At 40.1% G+C, this 15281-nt stretch overlaps 1 protein-coding gene and 1 long non-coding RNA gene across 3 annotated transcripts in view; one reads left to right on the top strand and one right to left on the bottom strand.

Moving 5' to 3' along the window:
* The window catches only part of xkr6a (XK, Kell blood group complex subunit-related family, member 6a), a 405072-nt gene extending 399024 nt beyond the window's left edge, over positions 1-6048 (bottom strand). For both annotated transcript variants that reach the window (XM_080192345.1, XM_080192344.1), the window contains exon 1: positions 5486-6048. In XM_080192345.1, the coding sequence (XP_080048471.1) occupies positions 5486-6036 (551 nt within the window). In that variant the 5' untranslated portion in view covers positions 6037-6048. The remainder of the gene's footprint in view (positions 1-5485) is intronic.
* Positions 6049-6353: 305 nt separating this feature from the next.
* On the top strand, positions 6354-12722 carry LOC145345461 (uncharacterized). Its single transcript, XR_013887069.1, has 3 exons — positions 6354-6812; positions 8800-8960; positions 12471-12722. It is a non-coding gene; the product is annotated as an uncharacterized LOC145345461 (long non-coding RNA).
* Positions 12723-15281: the final 2559 nt, after the last annotated feature.

Genomic DNA, 15281 nt, shown 5'->3' with positions numbered 1-15281 from the left:
AGGGTGTGAAGAGTCTGCAGAAGGATCTAGATAGGCTGGGCGAATGGGCCAGGAAATGGCAAATGGAATTTAATGTTGGCAAGTGCGAGGTGGTCCACTTTGATAGGAAGGATTATTACTTACGTGGCGAAAGACTGCAGCAGGCGACGGTGCAGAGGAACCTCGGGGTCCTTGTGCATGAGTCGCAAAAACCCAGCTTGCAGGTGCAGCAGGTGGTCAGGAAGGCGAATGGGATGCTGGCCTTCATAGCGAGGGGGATTGAATATAAAAGTAGAGAGGTCTTGCTGCGGCTGTATAGGGCATTGGTGAGGCCGCAGCTGGAGTACTGTGTGCAGTTTTCGGCGCTGTACTTGCGCAAGGATATTTTGGCCTTGGAGGGAGTGCGGAGGAGGTTTACTAGGCTGATGCCAGAGTTGAGGGGGTTGAGCTACGAGGAGAGGCTGAATAAACTAGGCTTGTACTCGTTAGAGTTTAGAAGAATGAGGGGAGATCTCCTTGAGACGTATAAGAGGATGAATGGGATGGATAGGATAGAGGTGGAGAGACTCTTCCCGCTCAGAAAGGATAGTAGGACTAGGGGGCACAGCCTCAAGATAAAGGGGGGGCGGTTTAGAACAGAGTTGAGGAGGAACTTCTTCACTCAAAGGGTGGTGAATCTCTGGGATTCTCTGCCCGTTGAAGTGGTGGAGGCTACCTCGCTAAATATTTTTAAGACGCGGGTTGATGGGTTTTTGATAAGAGAGGGGATTAAGGGTTATGGGGAGAGGGCGGGAATGTGGAACTGAGCCACGACAGATCAGCCATGATCTTACTGAATGGCAGGGCAGGCTCGAAGGGCTAGATGGCCTACTCCTGCTCCTATTTCTTATGTTCTTATGTGACAATAATAAAATCATTTCATGGGTAAAGAAATTCCTCCTCATTTCAGTCCTAAATCACCTTCTATTCATTCTGAAATTATGTTCTAGAGACTCCCACAGCCAAGGGAAACATCCTTCCTGTATGTACCCTTTCAAGTCCTGTCCAAATTATCTATGTCTGAATGAGATCACATATCTTTCTGAACACGAGAGAATAAAGGCCAAGTCTATTTACTCTTTGCTTACAGAATCCCTCGATCCCAGAAATTAATTTAGTAAACGCTCATTGCATTTCCTCTGTGACAAGTACATCTTCACTTAGATAAAGGAGACCCAAACTTCACACAATACTTCAGATGTGGTCTCACCAATGCTCTACATAGTTGTGATGAGACATCTTTACTCCTATACTCAGGTCCTCTTTTAATAAAGGCCAACAGACAATGCTCTTATTCTTCTAACTAAGAAGGCATAAAGTACAGCACAGGCCCTCAAATCATGGTGCTGTAAAGAAAAACACTCTTACTTGAATCATATCCCTCTGCTTCCCCTCCCCTCTATTCATGTACCATTCCAGATGCCTTTTAAATGTTGCTAATATGCCTGCTTCCACCAACTCTTCTAACAGCATGTTCCAGACACCCACCACTCTGCATGAAAAACTTCTCCCACACATCTCCCTTAAACATTTCCCCTTCTCATCTTCAACCTGTGCACCCTTGTAACTGACACTTCCATTCTCATAAAAGCCTCTATTTATCCACCCTGTCTATGCCTCTCAATTTTGTAGACCTCTATCAGGTCTCCCTTCAGCCTCCATCTTTCCAGTGAAAACAGTCCTAGTTTATTCAACCTCTCCTTGTAGCTGACACCCTTGAGATCAGGCAACATCCTGGTGAACCTTCTTTGTACTCCAAAGCTTTCACGTCTTTCCAGTAATATGGAAACAAGAACTGCACACAATACTTTGAATGCAGCCTAACCAAGGTTTTATGTAGCTGCAACATGATTTCCCAACTCTGGTATTCAAAGTCCTGGCTGATGAAGGCAAGCATACTATATGCTTTCTTAAAGACCTTGGGCCCGCTGTGTTGCCACTTTTAGGGAATTGTGGACCTGCACCTCCAGATCCCTCTGGATGTTAACATTCCTCATGGTTCTGCCACTTACAATATAATTCACACTTAAATTTGTTTCTCCAAAATGCATCACCTCACATCAATATGCTGTACCTGCATATTAACTTGCAGTGACTCATCAGCAAGGGTAGCCAAATCCCTTTGAAGTTCAACACTTCCCAGCCTCTTACCATTTGATAAATACTCTATTTCAATTTTTTCTACCAAAGTGGATAGCCTCTCATTTATCCATATAGTATTCTAGATTCCACACTAACTCTCAACATGCACACAACCCAAACATCCTCGCAGAATATGTTACTGATATTAGCAGTTAAGCCTGCTAAGTCAGTTGCAATTTTAAATTTGTACAGAAGAAAAACATCAAACATTAAACAAACATTAAAGATGCCACAACCATTTAATAGTATCTGCTCAGCCACATGGTCATTTTGATGAAAATGGAGGATATTTCAGAACTACACTATTCACTGGAAAAGTACTAAAATTTTATACAAATACTGCAAATCATTAATTCAGTTTGAGATTCTCATTAACTACGGGTAACAGCAGTGAGCATGAGCCAGAGGTTTGCACATGGAAGGGATGGGGATAGAATGCGCGAAACGTCAATGGACTTCCCTCTTGAAGAGTGGCAACGTCATTTTGAATTTTCGTTTTATTCAAAAGTTGTCAAAGCATTTTGCAAGTGAGATGAGAAAGTGTTTTGTGGGCAGAAAAGTTTGAAGGTACAATAGAAAATCAGTTATGGCCAAAATAACTTAGCAAATGGCAATGGTTTTGAATGATAATTCCAGACTAGAAAATAATAGCTAAAAGATCAGCCTTCAGTACTGAAACAGAATAAAAGGGTGAGGTCATACACAAATTCCAAGTCACAAAGAATAATGGTATGCAAAGGTTTGAAAAAAACATCAGGACCCCAAGTTCCAGGGGCAGAGTGCTAATGGAGCAGAATGAAAGGGCTAAGGTGCAACAATGCCAACATGAAAGTCATAGATACCCACACAAGGGCAAAAGTGGGAGGAAGCAATGCAAAATGTTAAATTTTCTGGTGGAAAGGAGATGCATCACTCTACATAGAGGTAGCAAAGATAGTCTCTACAAAACCTATATTATTTTTCATAAGCTTGACAATCATTCTTCGTACAGATCAAGAAATGACTCCATTATTACCATCGCCACACACTTTGATAATTGTCACAATTATGGAGCCCGTACAAAAGTTGGGAACAAAAAAACACTCTCAGTTAATGCAATCTGTTTGAAAACATATCAACTTTTTTTTAAAAATTCTGATTTTAAAAGACAACCAACAAGTGATGCGTTCAATGTAACTTGAACTGTGATATAAACCATAGAAACAGCTCTGTTCCGCTCAAATGCGTATTTACAAACAGCATTGAGAATGGATGCATAAATCGCTACATTTCACTTCCCACCAGCCCTTCAATCATGCAGTACTGACAAAAATGTTCATTACACATTAACAGACTTGGAGCATCCATATGTTAACAGCAGAGTATTTGCAAGACCTTACTATGAAATATAGCATTCTCCCATTAGTTGAATTTACTGCAGAGAATAACTATAGTAGCACAAACAGCAGAATGCAAATTCAAAAGGTATAAAAACTAGCCTCTCTCTTCAGCAGTAGGACAACAGAAATATGACCGCTGAGATTTATTCCAGAAGCTTCAGAGAAGACCACCACCACAACCCTCATTCTACCCCCCAAGTTATTTTCTGTGATTTACTTGAGAACAATCCACTGGCAATAAGGTAAACTCAAATATCTGGAATATCTAACTGAGACTAGAGAAAAACACACTTTCTCCAAAAATCCTCTTACCAGCAGCATTGTTTTTAGTATTTAGTCATTAAACTGAAAAGAAAATATATATAAATCTCATGATAATCCATGTGATCTGTTCATGCATTACATAATCCAAAACTTAAATTCGATTGAAATTGTCTTACCTACAGAAAGAGAACATTCAGCGAAGGCAGCTTTTCAGAAAGATATATGAACAGGGCAATATTTGCACAAAACTCTCAAACTAAATTTCTGCATTGTTGTAGTTGCAACGTCAGAACACTGTCAGACAGTAATGTTCAATTTAATTCACATTAGAATGTTAAAATATCTGTGGATGATCTTCCAGTTAGCCATTTCCTCTACTGGTAATACTACTCAATACAACTCAGTTGGTAAAAATGCTCCATTACTCGAGAGGTGTCTGACAATTTCATCCCTTTGTACAAGACCCCCCTTTACTCGTTATATTGTACAAATTTAACATAAAGGGCTATCACTATACTCCTCCACAGATGTGACCTTGATTATTTCAAAGAACTAGTATCAATACATTGTCAGATTTTTTCTTCCCACACACTCACTCTACATACATCGTGAAATAATCCAAGATCACAACAGCACAGCCCTTTAGTTTATTCTCAATGGGTGTGCCACCCACGTAATTCAAAAAATCAGCCTGAATTAATGAATTTTTACACATAGCCATCAAACTTTAATTTTTAAAAACTCGTGTGTGTAATATCCCCACCAACTCTCGTACAAATATCAGCATTATACATTGTACCTCGCTAAATTCGTAGCAGCGAATTGCGTCTTTCCGCCACTGTCATCCTTGTCCCAACAGTGCGCTGTCAATGACTAATGCAAATAACTTACTGCAATTATTACAGCAAATGCATTAATAGTGATCACTGAGCAAACGATTTGTCAATCTGTCCAAATCCCCATCAAAATAACAGCATTTTGTTTTTAAAAAGCGTCACAATGGCTGGGTTTTAAATTATTATATGCAGCGAGTACGTTTTAAAATTTCGCTGCTCCATTCGCCGAAAGGCAAATTCGAGACCGATGCATTCGCATTACCTTCATATTCATCTCATCTCCAAAATTTATTAATACCCATTTACGGTAAACCCAATTAAGATTGCATGGATCAATGAGCATTTCTGAATGGAAGTCATCCCATAATACTCCAAAAGCCAGAACCGGGGGGGCCACCGATCATCTCCTATGATTCATTCTCACCGCTGCGCCATTTTTATGCTAACTGCAGAATGTACAGCACCTGTAGTGAGAGCCGCTAACTTGAAACTCCAGGGCCGGTTTTTTTTTGACGGATACGAAGCCACACATTGACTTCCCGAGACCAGAACTGGGATGAGAGGAGTTTAGAGAGAGAGAGAAAAAATCCATCACTCCTCTCTCTGCACTTGTTCCAGCTGCAGGACGCGAACGCCCAACGCTCCTCCTAAACCAATCTTGCATTACCTTGCTCCCCATCTTACTCGACGGAGATGACCCTCCTCCATCGATGTAAAAGCAGGGACATGAAGATATTTCCACCAGCACTTACCACACCCCCAAAATAAAGTGTACATTTGATTCTCTTTTTCATTAATCTCCCCCCCCCCCTCATCCCCGCCTCCGCAAACACACACACACGATACCTCCATACTTGTCCCAGCTGCAGGATGTGAATGACCGACTGCCAGATCCACACCGAGGTCCTGCAGCAGCGGTTGTAGCCGGTGACGCCGGGCCGCCTGCTGCTCAGCCCCTCCACACCCCCGAGCCCCCCGCCGGCGTAATCCTGCATGAACCACCTGAAGCTGAGGATCTGCACCAGGACGGACGGCACCAGCACGAAGAAGAGCGTCAAGCCGAACCACCAGTAGTCCTGCTTCAGGTAATAGTCGGCCGCCAGCCAGAGGTCGGTGCCCACGTCCGAGAAGAAGACGAGCAGCGCGATAACGATCCAGAGACAGTCCAGGACGGGGTGGTCGCCCCCTTTCAGGTTACACAGCGATCTCCTCAGGCAGGCGCTCCGGCAGCCCCAGTAGCACGACGAGGTGTTGCAGCAGTGGCAGATGTGGAAAGAGCTGCTGGCCTCCGGCCCCCCGTCCAGCTGCTGCTCGTCGCCCCCCTCGGTCACCGACTCGTCCAGGTTGTGCAGCTGGGCGAAGCCGGTAACCCCCACACCGTCGGATTTGGCGGCCATCTTGGCGGGTGCCTGGCGCTCTCAGCTTCCGGGGTTACCCGGCCGGCCGGCCGGAAACGGGGAGGGGGGGCGGCTACTGACCTCACTTCCTGGATACCGCCGGGAGGGGCGGGGCTTGCGGAGGAGGGGAGGCGGGGCCTCCCGGGCAGTCAGCGCCGCCCTGTGAGGGTGAGGAGGCGGGGGAGGGGCGTCCGTGCCGAACTACCCCCCGCGGGGGAGGGGACGTTAGCTCAACAAGTTAAGGGACTTCACCATCCCCTCCGTCCCTCCCCCTGTACCCTCCTGCTCCCCCGCCTCCCCCCCACACACTCCCTCCTTCCTGCTCCACCTGTAACCCGGGTTACCTGCCCGGCTCAGCACTGACCTGGTCCAATACCAACCCGCTTTACTCTCAGCATCAGCAGCCCGCTGCCCCTGATCCCCTTCCCAAACTCAAACCACTGTCGTCTCAGCAATAGACAATTAGCTGCTTTTTTACTTTCAACATCAAAGCTGGAAGGGTGGGCCTTTTCTTTAGTTTGCTTTCTCTTTGCGAAATCCATTCGAGGTAGATTTCTGCTTTTTTTCTGGAAAAAAAAGGTACATCTCATTTCGTGTTAAATGACACTGACTTGTAATACTGGTGACTTTGGTTTTGCCCAGACGCCCAGTCAAGCGATGTTAAAATATGATTGCTGTTCTCACACCTGTGAAACAGTTAAAAAGCTTGCGCCAGTAAATAGTAAAAGAGCCATCTTAAAATACAGAAGAGACAGATCGGGAGAACTGTGATGGAGGTGTGTCAAAGTCAAGTTCATTTTCATGCAAGTCTGATTGCAAAAAGTAACAAGTTGCTGCTTTACAGTCCAGGATTTTCTCACATACTGTACTTTCTGATCTTAGCTCTTTGTCCAGCTTGCACACCTTGCAATTGGTTGAAAAAAACTTCGATAGTTTATTATAAGAACAGAAAATGCAGGAAAAATTCAACAGGTCTGGCAGCCTCTATGGAGGGGGAAAGTATGAATGTTTCAAGTCCAATATGCTTGGTTCTCTTTTATTTGGAAGAAGAGTTAATATTTTATTTGATTTACTTACACCTTGATTTAATATGTTAATTGAGAGACATCATCGCCAATAGTGCAGCATTCCAGTGCTGCACTGGAGAGTCAGCCTTATTTTTGTGTTTAAGTCTGAGAGCAGGACCTGAACCCTGAACCTTGTGATTTACAATTGAGTGTCCTGGCAATTGATCCATGACTGACAGGTAGCTGATAAAGATTTGATCTTGGAAGTTTGGATGGATTCAGTGGAAAACAACCAAGGTTGTGGAACAAGAATATGAAGTATAGAGTAGAATAAAGAGAGTGTTGTACAGATTACATTTTGGAAATTCTTATCCTTCCTCTAAAATAGATGTGTAGCTACTTCTTGTCATTTATTACATTGAATCAATGTAGTTCTGTTATTTTAAGAAGTTATTTTCTGTACATCTAAGTAGCCTTCAAACTCCCATTTATAGATAGAACTTAATAGAAGTCACTCAAATTATAATTTTATGAATTAAAATATAGGTGCAGGAAATACACAGCATGTCAGTCAGCATCTGTACAAAAAAAAGACTTCAGTCTGAGCCATTCTAAAATTTTAAATTCAAGGCACTGAGAACAATTATAGGTCAGCGAGGACAGGAAGGACGGCGAGCAAGATGTGTTGCTGGGTAAGTTATGGGCAGTAGAAAGTTAAAGTGAACAGAGATGGAGAATGAGAAGCCAGCAGAGCAGTGGACTAGTCAAACTGAAAATTACCAAAGCATGCATGAAGGTTTCACAAAGTGATGTACTGAAATAGGGCAGCTGGAGCAATGTTATGGATATGGAAGCAGGTGATATTTGTGGTGGAAAAGGTGTGGGGTCAGAAACTTGGCTCAAGGTTGGGATTGCAAATTGTCTAAGTCAGTGTGAGCCAGTAACTGAGAAGGTGATTAGAATGGGCTTGAGAAAATGGAGTTTATGCCAGGGGCTGAAGACAATGATTTATATCTTCCAAATGTTTTGCTGGAGGATACAACCTGTCTTTTCTCTTTCCAAATGCGGAGTGGCCACCTATGTATTTCCAGAAATTTTTGTTTTCTTCCAAGGTTTCTCTATTTTCCAACTTGATGTATCTGCCCTCAGCTATTTAGAGTCTTGCCTTTTTATTCTTAACCAAAGCATTCCAGGCAATTTCTTACCATCATCACTTTGGGAGTTCCAAGGATTCATTTTTGGCTCTCTCTCTTATTCTTTCTGCAAAGTGCCTCTCTTGGCTGAGATCATCTATGAAATGGCGTCAGCTTCCACATATATGCTGATGACCAGGCTCATCCACAATTTCCTCCAGCAAATTGTTGTTTTTATTAACCTGATCTTTTGGATGTTTCTATTCAGTTCTCCTGTTGAATGTTTAAAAAAAGGAACTGGAACTTGAACCATCAATGACAAAGGCACACCTCTCCTAGCATCCTCCTAACTCATTTATTTCTGAACTGTTCATTACAGGTTGCCAACAGCTTTAAAAACAATAAATTGTGTCCATAAATTGTTTTTTTAAAAATCACTTGTCAGTTCATCAATTAATCTAAAACACCAAAAATAAAATCACTGAATTCATCCAGGACCAAAGCTATTTTCTGAAACAGAGATAAAGGAGATTGATGCTGTCAAGAAGTGGATCTTTGTAAAAATGAACAGCATGTGTTTAGTTTTTTCTCTCCTATTTATTCTGTTACATGCACATGAAAAGAGCGAAGGGCTGAGAAAAGAGAGAGAAAGCTAAACGAGAGACAGATTAACAGATCAAAACCTGTGAGAGAAGCTGAAAATGCCAACACAAAACCATGTGTAAAAGGCACAGAAGTGAGAAATGAGAACAGGTGGATCACCATGGAAGCTTGAATTCTGAAGGTTGGTTTTTGAATATAATTTGGCAGTTTGATTTCTTCACATAAATTTTAATTAATGAATATATTCATAAATTCTCACTTGACTCCTGGCATCCTGCTAAATTCTTGGATAAATCTTCAGTTTCAAAATTACTATAGACATATTTGTGCTTCTTCATTATTGGGTAGATACATTTGTGAAATTTAACAGTGGACAATAGTAAACGGCAAGGTGTCCCAGTGGTTAACACTGCTACCTCACAGCGCCAGGGACCCAGGTTTGATTCCAGTCTTGGGCAACTGTCTGTGTGCAGCTTGCACATTCTTCTTGTGTCTGCATGGGTTTCCTTGAGGCGCTCTGGTTTCCTGCCATGCCCAAAGATGTGCAAGTTAGGTCTCTTTTAGGGCAAACCAAATAAACCAACTCAAATTAACTCAGGGATAAAGTAAAAGAGGCAGCTCCCCAAAAGGAGGAGGAACAGCCCGAACAGAACAGAAGTACAAAGGAAACTTAAAACATCAAATAATTACGTGATTATCGGGGTGGGGGATCTTTCGGGTCAAACCAAGTAAACAAACTCAAATTACATTAGGACAAAGAAAAAGGGGCAGCTTCCCAAAAGGAAGGGGAACAGCCCGAACAGAAACAAAAGGTACAAAGGAAACTTAAGACACATCAAATCAAAATATGATTATCAGGGTCTATAATGCACCCCAGCCCCTGCGGTACCCAACGAGTACAGAAGGCTTAAATGTGTGGGTTAGGTTGATTAACCAAGCAAAATTATCCCTTAAGGTCAAGAGGATTAGCAGGCTAAATACATGGAGTTACAGGTGGTATTGTTGTCAGTGTAGGTTCAAAGGGCCGAATGGCCTCCTTCTGAACTGTTGGGATTCTATGATTCTCGGAGAAGCAAAAGTCAACCTGTGTAAATTAAGAAATGTATGCCATTTTTTTCTACTAGCCATCAGTTAGCAAGTAATTTGAATAATTTTGTTTGATTTCTAAACACCCAAAGCAAATATTTTTATTGTGAAGAATAAAGCCAAAGAACATTTATATTTCTCCCCAACTCTTCACCACAGTGGATTTTGTTTGCCAGATATAATGACACCACTACTCCCAACCAAAATGGGAATAGTTGGCTACTTTCCTGTCAGTCACACCTGGAGCCCATCTTGTTGTAAGTGACTGGGATTCATTATACACATTTAAATTGTATATAACACTCTTTGCATTTTGCTGGGGAAACATTCAATTTGTATTATGTAACATACAAATTTGTGATCATCTTGATTATATTGGCTGGTGTTGCTGTTGTTTTAGTCATGAATTCTGTTTGCTGTAGCCAGCAGACATTTCTTTTTAATAGACTCTGCAGACTGTTTGCTGTAAAACAGACTGTTTACCACAAGTCCAGTCCTTCCTCCAACTCATTGGCTGACACAGTAAAATTCAAGACTGAACCAATGGTTTCAATCATGTGATTGAATCATGTGACAAGCCTTTTGCCCAGAAGCAATAACATTAAGAAACATTAAGAAACATTTGTCACTACTTTAAAAGTTTTGGAGAATTCCTAATTAATTATTTTCCAAAATATTTGAAACTAACTTTCAAGAGTTTGTATCACTTATAAGGGGATCAATTATAATTTCTAGATAATAACAGATACTAGTGATACTTCACCTGGAATTAGTAGCAATAAAAAGAAAGTTGAAATACAGTAACTGTGTGGCACATAGACTAGCTCAAAGAGACCAAGGAAAGAGAGCTGAGAAGGTTCCAGGAAAAATTGCGCAATATAGGTAAAATTACATCAGCGGAACCCTGTTCACGTAGAAGATGCTCCCTGCAGAGAATTGGCTAAGTCCTTTCAAGAAAGGAACTGGAATTCTACTTGGAGGAAATATGTGGTTAAAACTGGGACCACGTAAGCAAGTGCTCTATCTACTACTTCTTAGTTACATCTTCTATTCCATATGTAATTTATAGTTTGTACTGACTGTGATTCGCCTGTTAATTCATGTTTCATTTTCATTGATTCTGATGTATGTTTATGTAAAATTTCAAAAAGTGAAATCTGGTCTAGTAAATTCTTCATTGGGTAATTTTGGTTTACCTGTCTCCACAGGGATCATAACAATAGATTTGATTTTGGTTAGAAGAACAAATGGTATACTACTTGTTGAATCAATAACAACTTCAGTAAACTCTCACCTAATTAGCAGTATGTTACTATTATCACAGGCTTAATACTTTTGCAGCTTCCATCTGTACCAGAATAACATTTGAAGTATAATAACATAATTCGCTGCAGGAACCACTGAGACTATGTGCCTTCTCAAAAATATTTTCAAATGGCATTGGCTTAGGAAATCCTTCCTGTGCCAGCAGTATTTCTAACCAATCTAAAATTATAATTTCCTATTATCCAAATCTTTTCATTCTTTAGATACAGATAATTCTTTAATCCTAATATATTTTTGGAATAGTGTGCCAATCTTTTTGGGTAAAGTAAACAATATAAACTATTGTGCCAGAAGCAGTTGCTATAGTAATTGATTTTTGATACAGCAATACTGAAACAGACAGACTCCAAACCTGTGCCATACCTGGCAAAGTAGACAAGTGGCACAATGTGGCACCAGAAATATTTAGATAATTGACATTGCCTACTGTGTGACTCAGTCGCTGATTGTATGTCTGCTCAATTTTATTCTTCACGAATGTCTAGAATTTTACTAATCCAATATAAGACGGAGAATCTAAGCAATTAATTAGAAAAAATCTCTGCAGCGTAGTTTCTCCAACCATATTATTATATGCAGTTCTTGCTAAATACTAGTGAGTTTTCCTCGTGGTTTTGAATGGCATCATTGCTACACATATTCCTGGCAATCTTTCACATGCCAGTATGTGAAATCCATATTTTTGATAAAGGAAGTGATTGTTTTTAACATTTAATTTGGTCCTCATAATTGTACTGACTTTCAATATTCTTGCTTGGTTAGGCTTTAAGAATGGGTTAAAGGCAAGGTTGCCATTTAAATACATAATATGTTTTGACTGAGAAATGTCAATAACTCTTTATGGCGTGGACAGTCTACTGAAAGACTTTGGACTGGGGACAACTGAGACTTTGCGAGGATTTGTAGTACATATGATCAATTAATACCATAAATTCTGCAACTAAATCAGATTTTAGTGATTAAACATCATGCAGCATAGATGTCTGGAACAGGGACAAACTTAGTGACTTATCAGGTTCATCAAGTTTATTATGAAACCTGTGAAAACACATTAACTTGGATCATTCAGAATTTTCAAAAGTGTTTTGATATATAATTCCAATTTGACAAGTTATATTGTCACAAAGGGATTGGTCACATATACTCCATATTGACTTCAGTGGGGTCTGTTCTTTAATTTATTGGCTTGTTAAGTAACCTGGTTATCTTTTGATCTTTCTATTATTGGTACAGTGGAGCAAAAATAATGTTGACTAAACTGAATACTTGTACTTTTCAGGTGGAAAAGAATACACCAGCTTGAAATCCAATGTTGATAGTAAAGACATTATGAGTGGCAGCAGATACTGCTGTGCAAATAAAGAGATTTACTCCCAATGTGCTTGGTAGCAATGAACTAGAATATACCTTTCTGACATTACAGTCAATCAATATCAGGATACAAAACCTTTGATACCAGACTTCCTGTCCTAAAATTGGATTACTGAGAATCAGATTGATAAAATTCTGAAGAACTGTGTTTTTAAGCATGCTCCTGTCATTATACAGGTGGCAAGTCATAATCTATATCAACTTTTGCAAGTTGAATAATATTAAAGATAAATGTTTTTTTCTGTGAAACTGGGAGATTCTTTACTTTCTGATTCAACTTTCAAACAATACATTTTTATTTGTTTAACCTGCTGATGAGGCACTGGTTGGTTTTTGGTTGGTGATGGTACAAACCAAAAAGTTATCGTATTATTTATTGCATTGTTAAAAAATTGAAATTGTGTGCTAATATTCAGCAACAGATTACACCCTATTTCTCCAAGCAACACCTCAAAATGCACATAAAGTCTACACCTAATTTATTATTTCTAAAATTCGTATTAATTTAGCAAGATAATAGTGCAACTAAAAGATTAATAATTTGTTCTGATGAACCTACATATATCATATTCAGCCCTGACAATACATTTTAACACTTCTAATTTGCTTGAATGGTATGGATGAACTTCCGTGACTACAAACTTTCTGTGTCTCCAAAATCATTCATGTAAAGGTTGGATTGCAGTTATTTTGCTTGTTCAAATCCCGATCTACAGAAATTTGCATTGTATTTGGCCGTACATCAGCTCAATGTAATGGAGTCATTTATGTATTGGTGAATAAACCAACACCATCATGTTACGACAGATAAATTATAATCGATATGTTGTAACAAAGCAGTGGCAAGTTAGAATGGATAACATTCCCATGTTTAATCTTACCCTCATCCAGAATAGACACAAAGTTGTTTAATCACTTCTTGAATAGATAATTGATGAATACTAGGAAGCCTGCCCTCTAGTGGCAGAACAGAAACATCACATTACACAACAGACGCAGTTGCTTTTTTAACACTTGGGTCCGGATTTTTGCTCTCGGATCAGGAACATTTCCCAGCTCCACCAGCCCGATATGGGAAATCAAAGCCTGGAAATTGGAATTTTCATTATGGAAGTTGGGCTGGGTTGGAAGTGAGACCCATCATGCAGCATGGTGACAGCAGTAGCAGTGCTCCCTCACTGTGCCAGGGACCTGGGTTCAATTCCGGCCGTGGGTCACTATCTGTGTGGCGTTTTCACACTCTCCCTGTGTCTAGATGGATTTCCGCTGGGTGCTCCGGTTCCTTCCATAGTCCAAAGATGTGCAGGTTAGGTTGATTGGCCATACTGAATTATCCCTTAGTGTCAGGGTAAAATTATGGGGTTATGGGGATAGGGCCTGGGTGGGATTGTTGTCGGTGCAGGCCCAATGGGTTTATTGGCTTCCTCCTGCACTGTAGAGATGCTGTGATTCTGCCTCCCCTGGAATGAATGCCGAGGCTGCCAAGTGTAAAGATGGAGTTGACAGAAGGCTTGCCTTTGAGCTCCAATGCTTCAATTTTTAAAGAAGACATCAAAGTACTGTTTTTAAAATGGGAGGAAGTGAATGGCACACTGTGTTACAATTCTATCTCATTTTCAATGGGAAATAATTCTTCAGCAGCCAGTTATGCTTGGCACAACAATGAATCATGCCTTACTGTTTTAAAGTGGACAGTTCCTCAGATAGTATATTGCAGTCCTTCTTCAATTTTGATTCCAATTAAATCCTCCTACTCTGTGCTTTGCCTTGTTATGAAGCACAACTGTTTCATTTGTAGTGTTTATATTTTAAACTAACCTACTTGTTTACAGAAACAAACCCACATTACCTTTTATTGTTTGAACAATAATAATTAACAATACCATTTCCTTTTGTCAAAATGTTAATGTGAAAAGGTTTTAACGTATGGTTTAAATCTGCAAAAGATATTCAATATGTTGACATGCAAAAAGATTAGTCTGTTGTTTGAAGGCCATCGAAGGATTTTACATGAAGCATGAACCTGCTGGTTTCTTTCAGTTACTGACTGACCTGCTGTGCATTCTGCCACTTTCCTTTTCATCCAGAAAATGTGACAGTGACACCTTTTTAAGAAAATTATGTATGGTTGAAAAAAAATCACAAAACAGTTGTGCTGTCATTTGTACATATGGTAACATAACAAGCTGTGAAGTCAGCCATTTGTCACCATGTAATTATACCGGTATTTGAAGATTTGATTGAGAAGCAGCCAGCCCAATTGGAGATGTACTGACTGGAACTGAGACAAGTGTGCAGATGAAAGGACGAAATTTAGGTTCATGGTTTTCTTTTTACCTTATTCTGCAGTTTTCTGTGATGATTTTAAAATGGCAGCAGTTGGGGTTTTAAAATTGAACAGCATCATATTCTTGTCAAGTAACCATGCTGCGTGGGACAACATTTGAAGAATTAAGAAAAGGGGAAATAAAACATTTAATTGTGAAATAGATTGCACTCAAACGTAAATATGCAAATATTGGGTGTAATTTGGTTAAACCATAGATAATCTATATTGTGGAAAATATAGTATGTTAATTGACATGATTTTGATTTGATTCATTATTTTCATATGTATTGGTATGCAATGAAAAGTATTGTTCCTTATGTGCTATATAGACAATGCATACCATACATAGAGAAGGAAACGAAAGGGTGCAGAATGTATAGTCATAATTTA

The sequence above is a fragment of the Carcharhinus amblyrhynchos genome, chromosome 7 (assembly GCF_965287045.1).
Source record: "Carcharhinus amblyrhynchos chromosome 7, sCarAmb.v2.hapA, whole genome shotgun sequence".
In the NCBI taxonomy this organism is placed as follows: Eukaryota; Metazoa; Chordata; class Chondrichthyes; order Carcharhiniformes; family Carcharhinidae; genus Carcharhinus; species Carcharhinus amblyrhynchos.
Note: the sequence above shows the minus strand (reverse complement) of the source record. Positions and strands in the feature narration are given on the sequence as shown.